This window comes from Thalassophryne amazonica, chromosome 18, assembly GCF_902500255.1.
Source record: "Thalassophryne amazonica chromosome 18, fThaAma1.1, whole genome shotgun sequence".
Lineage (NCBI taxonomy): Eukaryota > Metazoa > Chordata > Actinopteri > Batrachoidiformes > Batrachoididae > Thalassophryne > Thalassophryne amazonica.
The window spans coordinates 24,528,977-24,555,120 of record NC_047120.1 but is presented as its reverse complement, the minus strand read 5'-3'; the positions used below and the strand labels follow the sequence as shown (position 1 = coordinate 24,555,120).

Below are 26,144 nucleotides of genomic sequence, written 5' to 3'. Positions count from 1 at the left end.
GACCGGCGTATACGACAGCGTGTACCAGTTCCTGCCAATATCCAGCAACTTCGCACAGCCATTGAAGAGGAGTGGACCAGCATTCCACAGGCCACAATTGACAACCTGATCAACTCTATGTGAAGGAGATGTGTTGCACTGCATGAGGCAAATGGTGGTCACACCAGATACTGACTGGTATCCCCCCCCAATAAAACAAAATTGCACCTTTCAGAGTGGCCTTTTATTGTGGACAGTCTAAGGCACACCTGTGCACTAATCATGGTGTCTAATCAGCATCTTGGTATGGCACACCTGTGAGGTGGGATGGATTATCTCAGCAAAGGAGAAGTGCTCACTATCACAGATTTAGACTAGTTTGTGAACAATATTTGAGGGAAATGGTGATATTGTGTATGTGGAAAAGTTTTAGATCTTTGAGTTCATCTCATACAAAATGGGAGCAAAACCAAAAGTATTGTGTTTATATTTTTGTTGAGTATAGTTACCTCAGAAATTGCACCTGGTGTGTAATTTGTATGAGCTGCATATGACCATGAAAAAAGTTCTTAGCCACTGTGGTTAAAAGCAGCTAAATTCCTTTAGCCAAATGCCATTTGTCTTAGCATTTGGCTAAGTGGTTAACAGGGAGAGCTCGTCCAGGGTTTGTAGCATTTTTAGAATAGTTTGCATTGTTTCTGGGTTTGACTAACAATATGGCGATGGTTGAAGCTGGTGGTCTGAGGAGGAGATCAGGTCTGAGGAGGTGTTGTTGCAGGGATGAGGCACTCAAATGTTTCAAAACAAACACGAGGGCATTCAGTTTTCACACAAGGTCAGGACTTTAATGTTTGTATGTTTTGTTAATTGCTTGGATTCATGTGTGCTGAAATAAATTCAGTTCAATTTAAATGCTTTGAAATGTACTGCATATCTACTACTATAAGCAACAGCGCAGCCTGTGCTCAAGGTTCTTGAAATGGAGCAATATCTCCACCTGGTGGACATCTTCCATTAATGCAGGTACAATAGAATTTCCACGAGAGTTGTAGTGCGCACTTTTTTTTTACAATGAGTACAAAACACAGACTGCTGATAATATATCCTTAAGATACGTAACAACCTTTGTGTGTGGACACAAAAAAGTAAGTTACAAACCAAACACACACTCCAACCTAAACTAAAAAAAGAAAAGCTCACTGCATGACTGCGTCAGCCAATCAATAGTGTCTGTGTGCATCATCAGTACTGCAGGGACACCGGAGCCGTGAAGGTCAGTCGGCTTTTGATGACCACTTAGCCATCGCACCACAAACATTTTTGTCCCCTTCAATTTTATACGTTTGTCCTCAGCAAAGTCAAAGAGCTGAAAAATGAATGGCATCAGAAATGTAAGTCCCTGACTAGTCCTGATGGTGCGCTTGTATAAACAGCTCCATATATATTTGGACATTACTGTGGTTTTTGGTAGATTAGTTGCTGATCACATCATATTGAGCACATTGTGCACGCTGTCCGATTTCATTTGAGGCTAACTGCATCCAAATCAGGTGACAGGAATATTCCACCTCTTTTGTATGAGGGCCACATTTATAGGGGACCAAAAGTAACGGGACAGTTGGCTTTTGAGCTATTTTACATCCACTTCCATAGGAGGCTCCAAAGTAGGGACTTGATGGGGCTGTAGCCCCCACACAGAAGTCCTCAACATTTAAATGACATAATCAGGTTTTTTTTTTTTTTGTCTTGATTATTCCTGTGTTGGTGTGCTAGCTTGATAAAAAAAATCACAAACACATCAACCTATATAAAATATTAAATTATATTGATTTCCTTCCATTTACATAGTTCACTGATGTACAAATTGTACTTTTTTTTTTTTTTTTAAACAACCTCATTCAAAATGTATTCCAGAAATATGGCACAATATGCTGTGGTTGTGAAATATTTGATTTGCAGTCCTGCACACAGTGTGCTGCATTAAAGTTGCCAAAACACCACAGTTTCAACATTTCTATATGAGTGATTTTTGTTGGAAACCTGGCAAATAAGATTTTGAATGAGGACTCAAATATTGTAAAGAATGCTGAAGAACACCGGGAGGTTTCTCTGGAAAGAAATGTTCAGTGGCCACATGAAAGTGAAAAATTAGGACATTGCACAGTTTGTGTGCATGGCATCAAAATGGTAGCATTTGACATCAGTTTTCAGTAGGGATGGGTATTGATAAGATTTTATCAATATTGATGCCATTATCGATTCTGCTTATCGATCCGATTCCTTATCGATTCCCTTATCAATACCTCTTGTAAATTTTGTACTAAAAGTAGGCTTTACAGGTTTTCTACGTATTTCATTGAGTCTTAAAGTAAATAAATATGAAATTGGTCACTGTATCCTTGATCTCTGGACATAAATAAAAATAAACAAAACGGTGTTTCGCTTTGAAGTTATTAATTCTGACTGGACACTATCATTCTAACTTGACTGGGCAGAGAGCCGCGCAGCGTTTGGAGCTGTGTGAACAGAACAGAGGACGATTCTCGTTTCTTTCTTGCAACAAGACAGGAGTCCCAGTTAGTGACTTTAATCCTCACAAAAGTGACTCACGATTGACATATTCAGGGATGAAAGTGGTGAAAAACAAAAAAGCTGAAACCCAAAATTACCCCCAACACCACCCGCACGAAAATGTTTGAATTCTAGAAGCTCTGAAATGCAATCTGGGACTATTCCAGACAATAAACTGCAGTGAGTGCAGCATCCATTTAGGTGAAGAAAAAAAAAAAAAAAAACTTTCCTTATTCAGATTCATTCCAGTAGTATTCTGCTCTTACTAGGATGCAACAGTTTTCTAGTTTGGCAGATAGTTCTGGAGGAAATGACTGAAGAAATTAACACATTGAAAATATGGATTGACCGAAACAAACTGTCATTAAACTTATATAAAACAGGGATGAAGTGGAGGTGTGAGAGTCACTAGGTGTTCAAAGGAAACATTTATTTCTGTATGTATGTATGTATTTATTTATTTATGTTCATTGTTAGTTGGTTTTATATTTTCTGTTGTGTTTCTATTCAGGTTCTTTTTGTCTCTTTCTCTAAAATTGTATAAAATAACTAATCATTAGATTATTAATATATAAACAAAAATACATTTTAAAAATATTACAATTTGAAAACAAATGCACCCGAACGTGCTGACAGCTGCATCTGCTTAATGCTAACTTTAACATAGAAAATGCCATAGACATGCTAACGCGTTAGCATCACTCCCGTTTTTAAGTTATAAAATACATCTATCAACTGTTTCAGAAGACCATAACAGGTCGGTTTAACATAAAAAAGATAAATAATACTCAGACGTATGCTCTTTAGGGTTTTAGCGGGGGAAAATTAAGCGAAAGAAAAAAAATGAATAAATGAAGCAATAGATCGAAGCACTGCTTCAATCTGTGAACCACTGCTTCGATTGGTTCAAGGTTCAAAGCAAAGCCGCGCTGCAGAAAAGATGATTACGGTCCCGCTGCAGGGTCTGTAATCAATGTAGAGAAATGATCATTTTCCTGACAAACACCCCGAAAAACAACGGCCACTCTGAAGGACAGATAACAGAATCATTAAGCAAAAAGCTTATTGATGACGGTGGATTGAATCATTTCTTAATGATATTTCTTAACAATACGAAAGGAACCAGTTCTCGATACCCATCCCTAGTTTTCAGTGTTTTCAGTTTCAGTGAACAATGGAAATCCAAACTATGCCAAAATGCAAACAATGATTTCTGTTTGCTAATTAGCCGTGTTATTTGTTTCATTACAGAGCCCAGAGTATTTATTTACCTATTATAGCTGCTCACTGATTTTTAATGAATTTCATTTCAGAATAACATTGATTGCATCAAAGACTTGTGGGTGTTTGTTCTTTTTGAGTCACTCTTCAAAATCATGCTTTGCACATTAGTTGGCTTCCTTCCTCTATAATGCAGTTAGGGTTGTTTTTTTGAATAGACAAAATATTGCCACTCCTTTGGCCATGCTGTGTAGGGTTTTGTTATGCAAAACTCAAAATGATCCATGTGAAATAATGTCATATTGTGGGACAGCTTTTTGTTGTTGTTGTTGTGTGTGTGTGGGGTGGGGGGTGTGTGCTGTTGGTTTGGTATTTTAAAGCTGCACTTCACTATGAAACTGATAATCTGCTCGAACCTACACTCTAAAAACTGTTACTGTGCTCTACTTAATTTTTTTTGGTGAAACATTTTTACACTTAAAAATATTGAGTAAATTAAAAAGCTGTGAAATCATTTATATATACTTGATGATCTTGGTAAATCTAAGTATTAAGTATATTAGTCCTTTCCAAATATTCTGATTGGAATTTACCAAACAACTTAAATATATTTCAAAAAATATAATTTGTTTAGCAATTTTTTTTAGCATCATCTATCTTCAATAAAACACTTCATGTCCAAAACACACTCGTGAGTAATAACCTCCGCCAATGAAGTTGGAGGAGGTTATGTTATCCCCCCCACCCCCCCTTTGTTTGTTTGTTTGTGAACAGCCTGGAACCCACAGTTTTTCATATATCGTTATGAAATTTTTACTGAAGATTCATAACCTGATAGGCGAAAACTGATTCAATGTTCAAGGTCATAGGTCAAAGGGCAAAGTCAGGAAAAATCTTGGAAAATTGGAAAAATCCCTATCTTTATCATTGAATGAATTTACAAAAAAATATCAAATTTCTTTCATATTTGAGAGTGCTATGTAGGATGCTATCCTTTATCAACTGACAAAGCTTGATCAGGTGTCCCCCCTAAAAATCAGTCTGCACTGCCTTCACTGCGCATGAGTCATTTCTGAGCGTCACCAGCGTTTTGTCGATTATCACCTTGTTTTTGCTTCAAACTGCACTCCAGTCATCATCTGTCTCAGCGACTGATATCTGAAGCTTTTGTACAACAATCATTTTCACGTAAATTCAGCATTATTTCATCATAAAAGGAGGAGGAAGCGATCAGAGCGCCGCAGCAGCATGTGCTGCTAGCTGCTGCGTTCACTGCACCTGCGTCATTTCAGTGACAGTAGCAACTCACCGATTATCTCCTCATTTCTGCTTAAAACTAACTTTAGAATGATTTAAGAGGTTTTACTTTGTCATCTGATGGACAATAATCACATTATTCCCTTAGATCGCTTTGGGTGTAGAGACTCAGTCTCAGATGAGCTGCTGTGGTCCCAAATGACGCATACGCAGTTGAGGCAGAATGGACCCATTTTTAAGGGGGGACCATTTGGTCTGTGACACTGAATCTGATCCAGATTGTGGATTTTGTGGACATTTGAATTTAATATAGAAAAGCCTATTTGGTGTACATTTAGCATCATATCTCAATCAAAAATGCCTCACTCACTCTCATATTTGTAAGTGAGGCGCAGACTGCCACTTGCTATCGTGTGACAAAGAGTGATCCGGATCTGGTCCAGATTGTGGATTTTGTGGACATTTGAATTTAATATTGAAAAGCCCATTTGGTGTACATTTAGCATTATATCTCAGTCAAAGGTACTTCAGTCACTCTCATTTGTGACAATAAGGTGCAAACTGACACTCTCAATGAATCGACTAAGTTTGATCTGTATTGCATCTAATCCGTATTGCAGATTTAGCGGATATTTGATTCTTCTTAACATTAAAAAGCCCTTTTGATCTATATTTTGTATTATATTTTACCATATGAAAACCCACTTCTAACAGGAAAATGTTTTCCAAAGTAAAAATTTGTGAAATTGGAAACTAGTGTTGGTGGTGGTTTGCACTCTAAAAAGCTTCACTGAAACACAAGAAATAATCAGCACTAAATTTGAGGAGTAAATGCTTTAATATTAGTGAATTCTTATTAAGAAATCTTAAAATAAATCCCATCCAGTCTGGAGATAAGTTGGCTCTGACTTAGTTCCAGTTTTACTTGAGGTCAGATCTGCCACAGTAAAATACACCAAATATTGGCAATCTCAGATTTATGCACAGATCACTTTGTGTCTCCTCCATAGTTGATCTTGACCACTTCACATTTTGCTCCATCTTCATCAACTATGACTAAGGTGGGATTTGAACCCACAGTCTCCAACTCCTGTCCCCTACACCTTTGAGATATTGGCCCTTCCTGACTGTCACTAACCATAATTTTCAGGGCACCAGATAAATTTCAGTCTGCAGGCACTTTAGTCAATTTAACTGCTGGTGCAGTTTGTGAATTTTACTTGATGTGGCATCTTGAAATAGATCAGGCTGTCTGACTTTGGCAGAGGATAGGGAAGTGTGGGAGGAGCTGCTTGGTCTGCTGCCATTGTGGCCCAGACCATCTGACTCAATATAGCACATAAAAGCTTGGAATAAGAGCTAAAAAGACTCTTTTAGCCCATCTACAATGCGGCATATAAAGTTAGGCTTCTGCAGCAAATAACTCAAACACGTTTGTTATCAAGATAAGTGACATCTACATGAATTATGCCACGGGATCTCTGTTCTAAATCCATTTATACTACAAAGAAGACCAATGAGCTTTTGAATCTAAATATACTAAGATGACGGCACTTGCCAATCGTTGTTGCTGCCATCCAGGATCCATGGTGGTTCCATAGTGTGGTGGATGCGATGATGTGCAACGATTTTCCATCACTACACAGGGCCGTATCAAGAACATTAAGAATGGGGGATCCAGGGGCACACGCCCAATGGTGAAATTTTGAAATATGGGAATTAAAATGGTGCATTTTGTTGGAATCTAGCAACAGAATAGACATGTTTTGATGGAGAAAATTTACCTGTATTTGTTTGTCCTTTTTTAAATGAACTTTTTGGCCTAATTATTCTGGACTGTAGATTCTAACATTGTATATTAATAAGGCAAATGCATTCCTGATGAGGTACCAGAGATATATATTAAAATGAATGCAATATATTTAGATAATTATTTGAGTTCTTAAATATGGGCCACAGGGACATGAGCATTGTGATTGACAAAATAATCATAATATGTCAAAGAAGGTCAGAAATTCAGTGTAAATAATACAAAATATTTTGTATTTTGAAATAATCACCAATAATCATAATGCTTGCTAAGCCACATAAAATGAGAAGTTGTATGGCCAACATCCTAGCTGATGACTAAACAGTGTAAGATCAAATTTTTTGGGGGGGGGGGGGGGGGTTACAGACACCCCCTGGATACAGCACTACTACATGATGTTGTCACTATATTCCAGTGGCCTGTCTGCAAATATTTTTGTTGATTTTTCTGCCGCCATCACAGATCAAGGTTCTCAGTAAGCTTAATTTATTATTAAAATGATTATTATTATTATTATTATTATTATTATTATTATTAATTGTAAGATACCAGGGTGAGAAGTTCTGCCTCCTACATGATTATTTCAATAAAATATAATGACAGAGGGAAATGGCTGGATATGTTGGCAAAACAGTGCCCTCCAAAAGTATTGGGTTGCTTGACATTTCACACATTTTACTTTGTTTATGCCATTCCAAATAAAAAAAAATTAATCAGACTTCTCAATATTAAAATTTCAAAAATTATCTTCCTTAAACTCAAACTCAAAGCAAATCTCTACAACTTCATATAAATTAATTAGAATTATTAACATAAGTATATACTGGCATAACTTAACTTCCACTAGTTGCGTTAACATGGTTTTAAAAAGGAATAGTTTGGATCATGTATCATCTTTACTTATCATGTTACGGGGTAACATATGTCACATGTCATAGAATCCAATAGACGTAGACCTTGTTTGACCTTTACTTTGGAGACCAAACATTAAACACTGTCAACACTATTCCATTTATTAATCCTATTTGCTCAACCAATAATTTGCATCACTTTTTACCAAAATTGGAGCAACTTTGACTTTTGACCCCTGTACAAAATTATACTGACCTTTGTCACCATTCTTGCTGCTTTTATCCCGTAACTCCATAGAATTCAGTCACAGATAGTCCAACTATACCTTTTTGGAATCTTTATGATCAGGCAACTAATGTGGAATATTTTCAATATGATTGGAGCATCTTTTAATTTTGACCTCTGTGTAATTCTTCAATTGACCCCTACGTGACCACCGATTGAAAAGTTAAGTGGCCAATCGGTTTTGTTTTGTTTGTTTTTTTTTCAAAAGAGGAGTGTCTATCTTGACTGTGATTTTTCCTGTCTGAATACTTTACGACAACAGAGTTGCAATGCAGCATCATAAAAAATACATAGATAAAGTGGTATTTAAGTATTTATAAAGAGACTACTGCACGAAAACGCAGCTTGACAGCTCCTAAGATCACTGAAGTTCAACAAACCGAGAACCAGGTGTGTCTGGAACAGAGGCCCCGCCCTCTTTACCTTAAAAGTCGCGCGGAGGCGTGATTGACAGCAGAGCAGCGCACAGCTGCTGAGACATGGCGGAGTTTGCGCTCCTTAAGACCTGTTGTTTTGCTTTTCAGTCTGTCCCAAGAACTTGATATTCGGGGACGGCAGTGTCTTGGTAGTGGCCGTTCGAGGGACAGAGACGTTCTTTGTTCGGAATGACTCAGCGTGGTTGTCGGGAAGAGTGCAGTAAACATGGCTACTTGTCGGCCCGTCCCGTCTAGTTTGGACTCCGGTTGGTTCCGAGTGACGCCGAGTATCGGAGATGGAGCCCGAGCATAAGGAGTTGTTGGAGAAATGTTACCAGGACTTGGTGGACTCTGTAACGGACGTGGACCGGGTCGTGGAGGTTTTATCTCGCTGCGGTGCTCTCAGTCCGTCCGAACGGTACCAGCTCGGACAGGGCTGTTCGTCCGACCCGGATAAAGTGGACCTGCTGCTGAAGATCCTGCTCAGTCAGGACAGAGACCACTTCTCTGAGTTTTGCATGGCCCTGGAGAAGTTTCACCCTCACCTGCACTCCGTGCTGCTCAGCGGTACCGGTACCGGGCCTGGTTACCACACAGCTGGTGAGAACTGTTTCTGTTCATACATATTATGTGCGTGGAACTACTGAGGGAGGGCATCGTGTCTGATACTGAAGTACCAGAACTCAGTGGTACTGTGTAGTCCATCCAGTCTGTGGTCCGGTGTTGGTTGGGTTCGATCCGGCTGTGTCCAAACAGAGGTATTGATCACATAATGACTGATTAGGGGAATTAGTTTTCCCTCAGGTAGACAGAAACTGGGAGAGAACTGCACCACCACGAGGCTGGTGTCTGTTTACAAGAGGTGGGAAGATCGATCCTAATATTGGTACTATCGATACCAACGCTGGTATTGATATTGAACGATCCTCGTGTAAAAAGATCGATACTCAAGCTTTTTTTTCTCTCCCACACACTGACTGCTGCACACGCAGATTTATCAAAGTCTGTACTCTGTCTGTAAGAGCAGCGCTGCTCTGTCACACATCACGGAGCAGCTCACCCTTGTATTGTGGTTTGTCAGCCCTCTACCTCAGGAGATATTGTTTTAAGTTGTTGAGTGGTATTTTTTTTTTTAAACAAAAATGTTGATTGTGATAAAGTATTTTGTTCTCACGTACAATGTTTGGCGAAATTCTATCCTAGGTCTTTTGGATCCTTTAGGTCTGTGAAGCTTAAATATGAAAAAGTATCGGTATTGATATCGGCGATACTGGGCCTGTATTTACTTTTTATCGGATCAATACCAAAATTCCAGGTATTGCCCACCTCTACTGTTTACACTCTCACTGCAGTGGCGTATGCAGTGGGGAGGTGCTGTGCGTGTTTTGCTCATCGATTTCTATTTACCTACTAGATTGAGGACCGAGCCAGTCGGCTCATTCGCTGGCTGGTGCCAGAGTTGGGATGGGTATCGATAAGATTTTATCAATGTCGATACCATTATCGATTCCGCTTATCAATCTAATTCTTTATCGATTCCCTTTTGTGAATCTCTTGTGATTTCCCTCTTCCCCTCTTGTGAATTTTCTGTGTACTAAAAGTAGGCGTTACATGTTTTCTATGTCAACAGCATTTTATTGAGGCTTAAATAAATATGAAATTTGTTTACTGGATCCTTGCTCTCTGGACATAAATAGAAATAAACAAAATCAGTAGTTTTGTCAAAAGCATTTCCTTTCAGTCATTAATGGCATGAATGTCACTCCATACATAGCCTCTGAGCTGAGCTCAACTGCGCTGCACGTCAGGATGTAATTCATAAAGAACGCAGGACGTCTGGTTTTGGGAGGAAAAAAATGTTTTGGTCGATTGTAGTTTGTTTGTTTTACAATGTTTGGAAAGAGGTGTCATTTGATTTAAAATGGCGATTTGCTTTGAAGTTATAAATTCTGGTGTCGCAGAGCGAATGGTCCGCCCCTAGAAATCCGTCTGCCTTTTGCATCTGCGCATGCGTTATTTCGGACCACAGCAGCGTGTCTGAGACGGAGTCTCTTCACTCAATGCAATCAAATGGATTAATGGGATTGTTAGCCATCGGATGATAAAGGTAAAACCTCTTAAATCATTCTCAAGTCAGTTTTAAGCAGAAACGAGGCGAAATTCCGTGACACTTTGAAATGTCCGACGCGCTGTAATCGCTTCATCCTCCTTTTATTATGAAATAATGCTGAATTTATGTGGAAATGATTGTTGTACTAAAGCTTCAGATATCTGTCACTGAGATAGATGATGACTGGAGTGCAGTTTGAAGCAGAAACGAGGTGTTAATCCGTGAACCACGTCATCAGGGGGTACCGGCCAAACTCTAACTTGACTCGGCAGAGAGCGGTGCAGTGTTTGGACCTCTGTGAACAGAATGGAAGATGATTCTTGTTTCTTGACTGCACCAAGACAAGAGTCTCAGTTCGTCACTTTAATCTGCACAAAAGTGACTCATGATTGACATCTTTAAATGGTTTTGAGAGCGGACTTGCCAAGTCTAAAAAGCAGCCAAGCAAAGAATCAACGAAGCAGCGAGTTGGGGCACTGCTTCATTGGTTCAAGCTTCGAAGCGGAGCCGTTACACAGAAGCGGTTGATTACAGACCCGCTGCAGGGTCTGCAATCAACATAGAGAAATAATCTTTTTTCCCGACAAACACCCTTAAAAACAACGGCCGCTCTGAAGGACCGATAAGGGAACTGTTAAGCAAAAAGGCTATTGATGTTGGTGGGTTGAATCATTTGTTAATGATACCCGAAAAGAACCGGTTCTCGATACTCATCCCTATGCCAGAGTGCCGCCATCTTGTTTAGCGTCTCACAACGGGTGAGACTAACGCATGGGTTGAGTGTGCAGTGTCGACACAAACCATTTGTAGGATGTGGGTGTCAGCGGAAACCATCTTTAACCAGCACGTCAAACGTGCCGAACAGAGCTGGGTCCAGAACTTTGGAACTTGTCGCTTACATGTGCAGCTTGTCTTGCAGATCCAACAAAAATAGCTAGAAAGATCTGTGGAGATAGATCTCCTTTCTTGTTTATTTGAATTACGAGGGCTGTCCGTAAAGTATAGGTCCTTTTTTATTTTTTTCAAAAACTATATGGATTTCATTCATATGTTTTTACGTCAGACATGCTTGCACCCTCGTGCGCATGCGTGAGTTTTTCCATGCCTGTCGGTGACGTCATTCGCCTGTGAGCACTCCTTGTGGGAGGAGTCGTCCAGCCCCTCGTCGGAATTCCTTTGTCTGAGAAGTTGCTGAGAGACTGGCGCTTTGTTTAATCAAAATTTTTTCTAAACCTGTGAGACACATCGAAGTGGACATGGTTCGAAAAATTAAGCTGGTTTTCAGTGAAAATTTTAACAGCTGATGAGAGATTTTGAGGTGATTCTGTCGCTTTAAGGACTTTTCACGGTGCGAGACATCGTGCAGCGCTCTCAGGCGCCGTCGTCAGCCTGTTTCAAGCTTAAAACCTCCACATTTCAGGCTCTATTGATCCAGGACGTCGTGAGAGAACAGAGAAATTTCAGAAGAAGTCGGTTTCAGCATTTTATCCGGATATTCCACTGTTAAAGGAGATTTTTTTAATGAAAGACGTGCGGACGGGTCCGCGCGTCGGGACGCAGCCGACGCAGCGCGGCGGCACAGGAAAAACACTTCCGTGTTGATAACATTTGTTAAAATCCAGTTGGCTTTTGATGGCTTTCAGTGGAGTGAGTATATGAGAAATTGTTTATCAGCTGGAGATGTTTAACTTGTCCTCAAGGCTTCCAACAGAGGTGTTTTTCCTGTGGCGGAGCGTCGCGGCGGCTGCGAGCCGACGCTGCAATCCGCCCGCACGTCTTTCATTAAAAAAATCTCCTTTAACAGTGGAATATCCGGATAAAATGCTGAAACCGACTTCTTCGGAAACTTCTCTGTTCTCTCACGACGTCCTGGATCAACAGAGCCTGAAATGTGGAGGTTTTAAGCTTGAAACAGGCTGATGACGCCGCCTGAGAGCGCTGCACGACGTCTCGCACCGTGAAAAGTCCTTAAAGCGACAGAATCACCTCAAAATCTATCATCAGCTGTTAAAATTTTCACTGAAGACCAGCTTAATTTTTCGAACCATGTCCACTTCGATGTGTCTCACAGGTTTAGAAAAAATTTTGATCAAACAAAGTGCCAGTCTCTCAGCAACTTCTCAGACAAAGGAATTCCGACGAGGGGCTGGACGACTCCTCCCACAAGGAGTGCTCACAGGCGAATGACGTCACCGACAGGCGTGGAAAAACTCACGCATGCGCACGAGGGTTCAAGCATGTCAGACGTAAAAACATATGAATGAAATCCATATAGTTTTTGAAAAAAATAAAAAGGACCTATACTTTACGGACAGACCTCGTATACCCAAGATTTGGTTTCTTGGTAGTCCTTGCATTCCATTTCTTCTTTTTGTTTTGTAATTCTTACTTTATATTTCTCTGTATTTTGTACACTTTTATTGTATAAAAGTGTGTAGTCCTTATGAGAAGGACGTGTATATATTTTCTGTGTTCTGTTTTATTGTATTCAATTAAAAAATAAAATAAAAGCGTATCTTGCTGATAGCCACTAGTTTGAGGAAAGAAGAACCAGAACTGTGAATAACAAAAATTACATGAACTGAGTACCATAAACTTATGTTAATTAATATTACAAAGGCAATTTCCCAATGGAAGTATTATTATTTTCGGCCACAGCATACTCTCGCCACCTACCGCCGACTCCCCCATCCACCGAACGGTTTGTGCCGACACTGCGCACTCAACCCATGCGTTAGTCTCACCTTCTCATAATGAGGCAAAATTAGAAATCAATGTGGACATGATCAATGTTTTCAAGAAAGTTTCACCATAAATCTGCATTTTCCGTGCAATTACTGTGCTGTTAAACTCAGTCCCATATTTGTACAGCCGCTATTTGTCAAAACAAATACAGAAGAGGATCAGACTATTTATATAATAGACTTGAATTAATTTGTTAATCCAGATGTTGTGAATCAAGATGGAAAATAATACCATCAGTTTGTCAAACACACTATGTCTGCCACGACACAAGATACTAGTCTGGTCCTTAATTAATTTCATTATAAAGTTAAGTTAAAGATGGGAAATACAATTTGCGACATGCCTATCTCGGCTTTCAATGCTTACCAGCGAATCGGTCGTGACGCACAAAGCCTCCGTGCGGCTTTCCATGACAAAATCTCTTGTTAAAAGTGAAATCTGCTGGAAAATGGTTGATGTCCAGCTGCTCTGATAACCAGAGAAAGTGCACACGACGGTCCCAGCTCCACACAGCCATCCATTTAGAAATAATCCGGTGGTTCGTGCCTGTCATCGCGGCTTCGGAGCGCGGCGTGCCGAGCGCCATTGTGGGCCATCCTTAAAGCTGTAGTAACAGTCCTTATTCTCTGTGAAGCCCGTAAAATTTTCACCGAAAGCCAGATAAATTTTTTGAATGGTTTCCAGGTGCCAGTCTAACAGCTTCTGAAAAAATTCTGATGGGAAAAAACCCCCCAAATCATTCCGCCATTTCCAGACAATGAAAATCTGACGACGGGGCGGGACCACTCCTTCCACAAGGCGTGCTCACAGGTGAATGACGTCACCGACAGGCGTGGAAAAACTCACGCATGCGCACGAGGGTTCAAGCTTGTCTGACGTGAAATATATGAATCAAATCCATATAGTTAAAAAAAAAAATAAATAAAGGTACGATACTTTATGGACAGACCTCGTAATCAGTGGTGAAAGTAAGAGCTTCGCGCACTCGCATCATATTAAAGATATTAATTTTAAAGAAGGCTCTTAACCCACCTGCGGCGCCGCTTTTATGGATCGCTTCTCAGTGAAAATTTCAAATATATAAATAAAATGAAACGGCCACGCCTGCCGGGGTGAAAGTAAGATGATTCAACAATTTCTGGACCAAATTGAAAGAAATCTGAAAACGCTACACTGGAATATGGAGTATATCATGGAGAAATGAATCTCATTTGTGTATATTCTTATGTTCTTAGAATATACAATGTCAAAGCGACTGTCATGTGACCCACCAAACTGAGAGGAAAAAAAAAAACATTTCCATTCTATGAATTTGTTCTTACAGAATATGTCAGGATGGAAAATCAGATGTGAACCTAAGGCAAATTAAAAAGGGATAAATTGAGACTTCTAATTGAATCACTAAACGAATGGTGAGATATTTATCATGACAAAGTATCCAGGCAGGAAAACTGAAGTCACTACTTTACAGAATACAGATTGACGCAACAAAATAAATCATTTTCTAACATTCACTCAGCAATTTTAGTCATTTCGCCACATCATTAATATGATGTATAATACACACTTATGAAAGCTCACTCCACAAACTTTTGTCAAGCATGGGTGCGCTTTCACCTGTTCCTCTCCCTTTCGTGCACACGCAGCACTTAAAAGCACTGACTTCTCCCCTTTGCTTCCCTGCCAACACTGCGCCTGCTGGACTCTCCACCACATTCTGGACAGATTAATAAGTGCAATATACAGAATGTTTATTAGTTACTGAAGAAATTTACACTATCACTTACATGTATGTTTACAAGGCTAAATACTTCTGTGTTTACAAAGTTCAGTGCAATGTTCAGTCTACTATGGTTACACAAATCAATTATTATTTTTTTTTTTTAACTAATGGTGGTGGTTTTTATTTTAAATTTAATATTTATTTCTTGTCATGTTTGGTGCAATTGTTAATGCTAAATTATTTATTTGCAGCTATTTCAAAACATTAATAAATTATTATTAAAATAATAATTTAATATTAAGTATTGAGAAGTTATTTTGGAAATAAAGAGAACTGCACTGACAAATTCTGAATTACTGTTCATTTCGGGAGGGGGGGCACCACAAAGCATTTGTGCTTAGGGCACCCAAATGGCTACCACCGGCCCTGCTAGTTGTTCTTTTTACGCGTTCAGAATTGGCTGGATGTTTGTTAAAGTGATGCTGTGTGCGCTGGTCATCTCCTGCTGGTGGTGGTGCTGCGGCTGTTTGACTTTTTTGACTCGAGATGATTACTTGCTAAATGGGCCGGAGCATTTGTTGTGTTTATGAAACGTTTGACCTTCATTTTTGCACAACTTGCATATTTAATTCTCCCTACCTTGTATTGGGAAAAATCGATCCAGAATGCATTGCTTTAACATCCTTAATTTTTTTCCAAATTAATTTTCAGTCCCATTGTTTACAGTGCTTGATGTCATATTTTGTTTTCACGAGAAAGCCATAAGTTTAGATTTTTGCAAGAGGGGGCCTTGAAGGCTTGGGGATGAAGCAGGTACCACTGCAATCTGTTCACGATGTCTGTGCTTACCGGTGTCACTGACCGAACGGTCCACCCTGCCTTCACTGCACATGCGTCATTTTGGACCAGCATCATTTCTGAGCGTCACCACCAGTTCACTGATTATCACCTTGTTTCTGCTTCAAACTTCTCGCCAGTCATCATCTATCTCAGCGACAGATATCTGAAGCTTTTGTACAACAATCATTTCCACATGAATTCAGCATTATTTCATGATAAAAGACGGCGGACCGAACAGAGCGCCACAGCTGCTGCTGCGCCTGCATCCGTAGTAACTCGCCAATTATTGCTTCGTTTTCTGCTTAAAATGGCCTTTTCTGATGTAGATCCCTAATGACAGTCAGGTGGAATTGTAAAATATTGATTGTCACAAGCCCTGTGATACCAGAAGCAAGTTCGCACAACAGGACAATATTATCAGTTATCAATTTGTTCACCATTGAATATGGCTTTATACACCCTGAAACAAGGCTCGGTTGATTATATGGAAGAAAATAACATTTGCGGTAAAACAAAGTTATTTAGCAACTAATCGATGACTAAATTAGTTGACAACTATTTTAATCGATTAACTCGATTAGTTTCAGCTCTACAGTCATGCTTATTTCAAGCACTGTGAATAAATGTCTTTGCAGAGCAGCAAAACATCCTTTCAGATAACACCAACAACACACTAAATGTTTGTTCCTGCACAGTGCTGCAGCGCACAGCTGCATCTTACCTCACACCCATAAACAAGACCACAAGATACTTGGAACTCTTACACTAGGGGCAGTAGCTCTCCCCTGACCCACAGATGACAATTCACTATTTTCAGGCAGAGGACTATAGCCTCAAATTTGGAGGACTACAGGACCTGAAAACATTCAAGACTGGATCAGGACCTAAAAGTAGATTAGTCTGCTGCCACCAGGCATGCAAACAGTTTGAGTTTCAATTGATCTGCAGGATCCTGGATAGAGTTTTGCTCTCTTTATTATTATCATTATTATTACTATTATTATTATTTTCTATCTGGAATGAGCGCATGTAGCTTTTTTTTTTTTTTAAGTGGTAGGAATTTATTTTAGAGCATATTTTGCATTCCCTCGTAATAGTTTTGCATTTCTGTGTGAATTGACTAATACCCGACGCTGAGGATTGGATGCGCTCAGAGGTGTATTTTGAGCCATATGTATTTTGCGGCCTTTTGGAAATAATGTAGTCTCAGAAGATGCCTCCTTTTCCTTGGGGAAGTCCAATTCATGCACAAATAGGTGAACATTATTATTAATTTAGGGGGCAGCCTCTTTTCTGATGAGCGAACCACGTTCTCTGCATTTGGAATGCCTCCATCTGTGTCCGTGAAGTTCTCTGGGGTGCCATAACTGATGACAAATAAAATCGCCAGCATCTACCAGAGTACGGTAACATTTTCTGACACAGCCCTCTTATACAAAGAAATAGTTGTAGTATTCTCTCGCTGTTGGAATAGCTGTAATTTTCATTCAGCATCCATGAGATGTCTGCATATTTATCCCTCTGGGGCCGACACCGTCGTATACAACAGCAAAGACCAAGCTTTACTAAATTATAAATAACTTTTTAATGATATGAGATAAATCAATTCAAATCAATTTTATTTATATAGCGCCAAATCACAACAAACAGTTGCCCCAAGGCGCTTTATATTGTAAGGCAAAAGCCATACAATAATTACAGAAAAACCCCAACGGTCAAAACGACCCCCTGTGAGCAAGCACTTGGCGACAGTGGGAAGGAAAAACTCCCTTTTAACAGGAAGAAACCTCCAGCAGAACCAGTCTCAGGGAGGAGCAGTCTTCTGCTGGGACTGGTTGGGGCTGAGGGGAGAGAATCAGGAAAAAGACATGCTGTGGAAGACAGCAGAGATCAATCACTAATGATTAAATGCAGAGTGGCGCATACAGAGCAAAAAGAGAAAGAAACACTCAGTGCATCATGGAAACCCCCCAGCAGTCTAAGTCTATAGCAGCATAACTAAAGGATGGTTCAGGGTCACCTGATCCAGCCCTAACTATAAGCTTTAGCAAAAAGGAAAGTTTTAAGCCTAATCTTAAAAGTAGAGAGGGTGTCTGTCTCCCTGATCCGAATTGGGAGCTGGTTCCACAGGAGAGGAGCCTGAAAGCGGAAGGCTCTGCCTCCCATTCTACTCTTAAAAACCCTAGGAACTACAAGTAAGCCTGCAGTCTGAGAGGGAAGCGTTCTATTGGGGTGATATGGTACTATGAGGTCCCTAAGATAAGATGGGACCTGATTATTCAAAACATTATAAGTAAGAAGAAGAATTTTAAATTCTATTCTAGAATTAACAGGAAGCCAATGAAGAGAGGCCAATATGGGTGAGATATGCTCTCTCCTTCTAGAAAGAAACTTACTTTTTTTTTTTGCTGAAAAGTTAACTCCGCGGACTTTCAAGCCGGCCATCAGCCATCTTTGTACTCCTCATAAAAGCTGTGTGATGATGTTCTTAATGTGAGTGTCCAATCAGCATTGGTTCACCGTCACATGGTTTTCCAAAATCCAATTGTAGGGCAGATTTACCTCACGTGAAAAGCCAAAGATCGTTTTCAGGAGTGATGTGTTACTAGTTGGCACATTTGAATAGCCCCCTGGGTGCTCCATTGAGTACATACAACCCCTGGCAAAAATTATGGAATCACCGGCCTCGGAGGATGTTCATTCAGTTGTTTAATTTTGTAGAAAAAAAGCAGATCACAGACATGACACAAAACTAAAGTCATTTCAAATGGCAACTTTCTGGCTTTAAGAAACACTAAGAAATCAAGAAAAAAATATTGTGGCAGTCAGTAACAGTTACTTTTTTAGACCAAGCAGAGGAAAAAAATATGGAATCACTCAATTCTGAGGAAAAAATTATGGAATCACCCTGTAAATTTTCATCCCCCAAACTAACACCTGCATCAAATCAGATCTGCTCGTTGACATTGACCCTATGCCATGACATTGACCCCATGTGTCTTTTTGCAAAGAATGTTTTCACAGTTTTTGCTCTATGGCAAGATGCATTATCATCTTGAAAAATGATGTCATCATCCCCAAACATCCTTTCAATTGTCCAAAATATCAACGTAAACTTGTGCATTTATTGATGATGTAATGACAGCCATCTCCCCAGTGCCTTTACCTGACATGTAGCCCCATATCATCAATGACTGTGGAAATTTACATGTTCTCTTCTCCCCAAAACTAACACCTGCATCATATCAGATCTGCTCATTAGTCTGCATCTAAAAAGGAGTGAACACACCTTGGAGAGCTGTTGCACCAAGTGGACTGACATGAATCATGGCTCCAACACGAGAGATGTCAATTGAAACAAAGGAGAGGATTATCAAACTCTTAAAAGAGGGTAAATCATCACACAATGTTGCAAAAGATGTTGGTTGTTCACAGTCAGCTGTGTCTAAACTCGGGACCAAATACAAACAACATGGGAAGGTTGTTAAAGGCAAACATACTGGTAGACCAAGGAAGACATCAAAGCGTCAAGACAGAAAACTTAAAGCAATATGTCTCAAAAATCGAAAAATGCACAACAAAACAAATGAGGAATGAACGGGAGGAAACTGGAGTCAACGTCTGTGACCGAACTGTAAGAAACCGCCTAAAAGAAATGGGATTTACATACAGAAAAGCTAAACAAAAGCCATTATTAACACCTAAACAGAAAAAAAACAAGGTTACAATGGGTTAAGGAAAAGCCATCGTGGACTGTGGATGACTGGATGAAAGTCATATTTAGTGATGAATCTCGAATCTGCATTGGGCAAGGTGATGATGCTGGAACTTTTGTTTGGTGCCGTTCCAATGAGATTTATAAAGATGACTGCCTGAAGAAAACATGTAAATTTCCACAGTCATTGATGATATGGGGCTACATGTCAGGTAAAGGCACTGGGGAGATGGCTGTCATTACATCATCAATAAATGCACAAGTTTACGTTGATATTTTGGACAATTGAAAGGATGTTTGGGGATGATGACATCATTTTTCAAGATGATAATGCATCTTGCCATAGAGCAAAAACTGTGAAAACATTCTTTGCAAAAAGACACATGGGGTCAATGTCATGGCATAGGGTCAATGTCAACGAGCAGATCTGATTTGATGCAGGTGTTAGTTTGGGGGATGAAAATTTACAGGGTGATTCCATAATTTATTCCTCAGAATTGAGTGATTCCATATTTTTTTTCCTCTGCTTGGTCTAAAAAAGTAACCGTTACTGACTGTCACAATCTGTTTTTCTTGATTTCTTATAGTGTTTCTTAAAGCCAGAAGGTTGCCATTTGAAATGACTTTAGTTTTGTGTCATGTCTGTGATCTGCTTTTTTTCTACAAAATTAAACAACTGAATGAACATCATCCGAAGCCGGTGATTCCATAATTTTTGCCAGGGGTTGTACTATTGGTCTCCATGCGCCATACTATTCCAATGCTCCCTGCGCCATTACGCACAGCGAAAGTGAAAGCAGGAGCAGACGGGGGGCCTCTGACAATCTCAAGTGCTCAAACAAAGTGTGTAACTATCAGGATTGCTCCACTAGTTTGCATGTGAATGTTACTGGATAACGCTGTTGCTTTCTCGGCATAAAGCACTTGTTTACCATAACAAAATGCATAGACCATTTTGTATATATTGTTCAAAATGTGCATTTGTGTTTGTTTGAACCTTTTTGTTGTACAGTCTTTCACACAAGACCTCAAATTACCTTTATAAAGTGTCAAAACAGTTGTTTATTATAGTTTGCTGTGTGTTTTGAATAAATGTGTGGAAAATTATTTTTTGCTTTATTTTTTCCTTGCCTATTTTTGATTGTAAACCTTTATTACGCTTATAAAACACAACAAAAAACATATTCTGAAAGCACAGGTTGTTCTACAAAAAAAAAAGACATAAAACTTGATTGTGGGATGCAGGGAGAGCTGTTAACAGTAATAATAAAACATTTATGCCAGGCGAGTGAACTGTCCAAAAAATGCCCTCGGACCTCAGAGGGTTAACACCGAGGTCAAAGTGCTGGCAGTGCTGTGAGGGCATTCATTTTGTAGCGTCTGGTATTAAGACTGGCTAATTGAGAAAGAATGTCGCCAGTATTGTGAGGAAACACAAAATTGGTTCTAAAAATTCCCACCTCTTATAAAAAATAAAATGATTTCCTCCATGGCCCTTCGGGGGCTCTGTGTGCCCCTGAACCAGGACTATAGAGACTATCTACAGCGAGCACATCTGCTTCCAGTGACCTCTGACTTCACAGCCCGACACCCTTAACAGAGAAAAAGGAATAACAATCCAGGACTGGACTTTCTTCCAAAGAAGTCCATAAATGAGCAAAAGTGGCACAAAGGCAGTGAGGCCAAAACTGAAATATTCGGAGGCCTTTTTTAGTAATGAATAAACTACCAGACCATAAATAATTATTGGAGACGAGATGTCAGTGCAGTAATTTGTCCAATTCCTGCTGTGGTTTTGTTTGGGTCATGTTGGACTGGAAGGCCAGACTTCATTATAACATTGTATTCAGTATATTATTCTGTATGTGCATATATTTAATTTAAATGTCAGCGTGTGCATTTATTTTCAGTTTCATGAAGAATATTTTAGTGATTTGACTTGCAGCTTTGTAAGAATAAAGCATTTGTGGTTCAAACGTATTTAAAGACATCTTGTTTGTACACATTCTCCTTATGACACTACTGTCAATATGCTGTTTGTTGTATGTTTTCAAGCGCTCCACTGTAAGTCTGATATACAAACACAATATTTAAACTTGGAAGGCACAACCTGTTGTACATAAAATTTTAATAATGGTGCTGCTATAAACATTAAAAAGAATATGCCGCATTTCAAAGTACAGAGTAACAGATAAAAGGTGTTTGAATTATGTTTGTATTGATGATTATTACAGCTCTTACAGCATTTAATCATCTGTAGCAAAAGCTCATGGAACTGATATTGTGGAATGATCGCCAATGCCAGTGTGGTACATGTGACATCACAGCTGCTGATGTAAAGTTAACAAGTGGTGTTGTGTTTCTTGGGGGAAGGTTTTTTTTTTTAAACTATTGCCCCTTGTCACGCCATTCCTATAAAGCAAGGCATCAGGCTCAGGGAGGAGAAATGGTTTTGGGTTAAGTATGCCCACAGTCATTGAGGGGATCTTTAGTGTGTTGGCTACAAAGACTAAAAGAGAGGCTGTAAAGGCAAAACAATTCTAACAGCACTATTTGAGAAAGACGCCGTGTAACAGGACAAAGAAGAGCTGGAAATCCAGTGACCTCATCAAACCCATGAGCTCCATTCAGAAACTGTGGAAAGTAACAAAGTCAAAAGGCCACTCAGAATAGCTGAGAACATTGAGTCTGACTCTGTTATGACAGTGAAAGTACTGCAAAAATATGCTTTAAAAAACAAGAAAAAAAAAAGTTAAAATTTAAGGGATATATCACTTAACAGGAGCAAAATGATCTGAAACAGAATAAAATGACTTGTCAAGTTTTTTAAAAACAAGTAAATATGTCTAGTTTAAAAAAATATGCTGTATACTAGGGGTGCCGGAAAAAATCAGTTAATGTCCTAATCGCGATTCTTATTTATTAAGATTCTGAATCGATCCAAAATGTCCAAGAATCGATTTTTTTTTTTTTAAAGCATTTTTTTAAAAACATTTTCTTACTTACTCGCTGCGTGTACTGTTTGTCAGGCAACGGCTTCCGTACTACAGCGTCCCCGTGAGGGGAGGGTCCGGCGTGCTTCAAACATTCATGAGCTGTAGCTTAGCATGGCGGACGAAGAGCTAATTCAGCCGGCACCGTCTTTGCTGAAGGCAAATGTTTGGGCGCATTTTGGATTTTATTATTTGCTGCGTAAGAAGGAGCTTGAGATGACTTACAGTGTGCAAAAACTGCAAAATGAAGGTCAAGTACTTCGGAAACACTTCAAATCTGCAAGCCCACATGCTACGCCATCACCCGGAGCTAAAATAACCGGAGCAGCGGTTTCTGCCGACTACTGACCAGCGCTTTGCTAAATTGCCAGCCAACTCTGAAAGAGCAAAGCAGATAAGTAAATTTACATCTAGAATCGCTTGATTAACCTTCTAAAGCTGCATTTACATAAACATTTTTAAGTAATATAACTATTTCGCAGAGCTCTTTGAATCAAAAATCGATTCTGAATCGAATCGTCACTCCAAGAATCGGAATCGAATGGTGAGTTGTTGTACGATTCACATCCCTACTGTATACCTAGTGTTTTTTAACATGAAACAAGGAGAATATCTAGGAATTACTTTCACAGTATAAGAAAATGTTTTTAAATTCTGTATTATGTTAGTGTCATCATTTTTAAATAAGAATTTATGGTAGGTAATTTATCTTGAATCTTATACAGCTGGACCAAAATAAGATATTGTAACAAAATGCTTGAAACAAGTGACATACTCTATTAGAAAAAAGTGCTACAGACGAAAGTTCTTAAAGGTATAAGTTATATATGTAGGTGGCTTGAAATGACATACTTCCCAGAGAGAATGTTGAGGACTGAAAGAGGTGAAGCACAGACAGTGGAGAGAACAAAGCACTGCACTCGCCTGTTAGCGCTTTGGGCGCAGACTTGATGGAGCCGTTGTTGAGTGAAAATAAAATATTGCCACTGGCAAATAGATAGGGACTTGTTTAATTATAATAATGATACCATTATATAAATAAAAGGAGCGCACACTCGTGTCCAGAGCACCCACAAAGGGTAACTTGTACCATGGCCTTCAGTTCATTTCATTATGAGCTGTTCACTGAAGGATGTCTTTGAGTTCTAATTATGTACTCGGGGGGGGGGGGGAAACAACCAGCTGTGTTGTTGACCCACCCATGCTACCTTGTTATGATTTGGGTAAACAGAATATTGGAAGTCATGCTTTGAAAATTTAAAGCTGGTTTATAATGTGTAGTTACGTTCAGTTTAAGTCAGATCTGTAGCCGGCTGTGTGGACGCTTTTTGACTCTGTTTTCTGCTGGTTTGTTAAAGTTACAGCCTTCATTTGTGTTGCTAGATTGATTTTTTTTTTTTTTTTTTTTTTTTTAAAGCAATAATAGTGACACCAAAGCAAATGCAACTTCTGATTTTAAATTAAAAATAAAAAGTTCAACAGTGCTCTTGTTAATGCTGCAATATACAGTGGGGTAAAAAAAAAGTATTTAGTCAGTCCCTGATTGTGCAAGTTCTCCTACTTAGAAAGATGAGAGAGGTCTGTAATTTTCATAATAGGTACACTTCAACTATGAGAGACAAAATGAGAAGAAATCCAGGCAATCACATTGTAGGATTTTTAAAGACTTTATTTGTAATTATGGTGGAAAATAACTATTTGGTCACCCACAAACAAGCAAGATTTCTGGCTCTCACAGACCCCTAACTTCTTCTTTAAGAAGCTCTTCTATCCTCCACCTGTTACCTGTATTAATGGCACCTGTTGGAACTCGTTATCTGTATAAAAGATACCTATCCACAGCCTCAAATAGTCAGACTCCAAACTCAACCATGGCCAAGACCAAACAGTTGTCGAAGGACACCAGGAAGAAAATTGTAGATATGCACCAGGCTGGGAAGAGTGAATCTACAGTAGTCAAGCAGGTTGGTGTGAATAAATCAACTGTGGGAGCAATTGTAAGAAAATGGAAGCTATGCAAGACCATTGATAATCTCCCTCGATCTGGGGCTCTACGCAAGATGTCATCCTGTGGAGTCAAAATGATCATGAGAATGGTGAACAAAAATCCCAGAACTACACGGAGGAACCCAATGAATGACGTGCAGAGAGCTGGGACCAAAGTAACAAAGGCTACACACTACACAGAGAGGGACTTGAATCCTGCAGTGCGAGGTGTGTCCAGGCCCATCTGAAGTTTGCCAGAGAGCATATGGATGATCCAGAAGAGGATTGGGAGAATATCATGTGGTCAGATGAAATCAAAATAGAACTTTTTGGTAAAAACTCAACTCGTCATGTTTGGAGGAAGGAGAATGCTGAGTGGCGATGAACTTCTGAACCATTTCAGACAGAGGGGACATAAATACGAGGGCTGTCAATAAAGTAAGGGTCCTTTTTATTTTTTTCAAAAACTATATGGATTTCATTCATATGTTTTTACGTCAGACATGCTTGAACTCTCGTGCGCATGCGTGAGTTTTTCTACGCCTGTCGGTGACGTCATTCGCCTGTGAGCACTCCTTGTGGGAGGAGTTGTCCAGCCCCTCGTCGGAATTCCTTTGTCTGAGAAGTTGCTGAGAGACTAGCGCGTTGTTTGATCAAAATTTTTTCTAAACCTGTGAGACACATCGAAGTGGACACGGTTCGAAAAATTAAGCTGGTTTTCAGTGAAAATTTTAACGGCTGATGAGAGATTTTGAGGCGATTCTGTCGCTTTAAGGACTTCCCACGGTGCGAGACGTCGCTCAGCGCTCTCAGCCGCCGTCGTCAGCCTGTTCAAGCTGAAAACCTCCACATTTCAGGCTCTATTGATCCAGGACGTCGTGAGAGAACAGAGAAGTTTCAGAAGAAGTCGGTTTCAGCATTTTATCCGGATATTCCACTGTTAAAGGAGATTTTTTTTAATGAAAGACGTGCGGACGGGTCCGCGCGTCGGGACGCAGCCGACGCGGTGCGGCGGCACAGGAAAAACACCTCCGTGTTGATAACCATTTGTAAAATCCAGGCGGCTTTTGATGGCTTTCAGTGGAGTGAGTATATGAGAAATTGTTTAACAGGCAGGACATGTTCCAACTTGTCCTTAAGGCTTTCAACAGAGGTGTTTTTCCTGTGGCGGAGCGTCGCGGCGGCTGCGTCCCGACGCGCGGACCCGTCCGCACGTCTTAAATTAAAAAAATCTCCTTTAACAGTGGAATATCCAGATAAAATGCTGAAACCGACTTCTTCTGAAACTTCCGTTAAAATTTTCACTGAAAACCAGCTTAATTTTTCGAACCATGTCCACTTCGATGTGTCTCACAGGTTTAGAAAAAATTAAAATCAAACAAAGCGCCAGTCTCTCAGCAACTTCTCAGACAAAGGAATTCCGACGAGGGGCTGGACGACGACTCCCACAAGGAGTGCTCACAGGCGAATGACGTCACCGACAGGCGTGGAAAAACTCATGCATGCGCACGAGGGTTCGTGCATGTCTGACGTAAAGACATATGAATGAAATCCATATAGTTTTTGAAAAAAATAAAAAGGACCGTTACTTTATTGACAGCCCTCGTAGCCTTTGATTAAAAGGGCTACACTGGCCACAAT

At 39.7% G+C, this 26,144-nt stretch overlaps 1 protein-coding gene across 2 annotated transcripts in view; it reads left to right on the top strand.

Moving 5' to 3' along the window:
- Positions 1-8,687: 8,687 nt before the first annotated feature.
- The window catches only part of LOC117530524 (disks large homolog 5-like), a 110,546-nt gene continuing 93,089 nt past the window's right edge, over positions 8,688-26,144 (top strand). For both annotated transcript variants that reach the window (XM_034193418.1, XM_034193419.1), the window contains exon 1: positions 8,688-8,991. In XM_034193418.1, coding sequence (XP_034049309.1) covers positions 8,688-8,991 — 304 coding nt within the window. The remainder of the gene's footprint in view (positions 8,992-26,144) is intronic.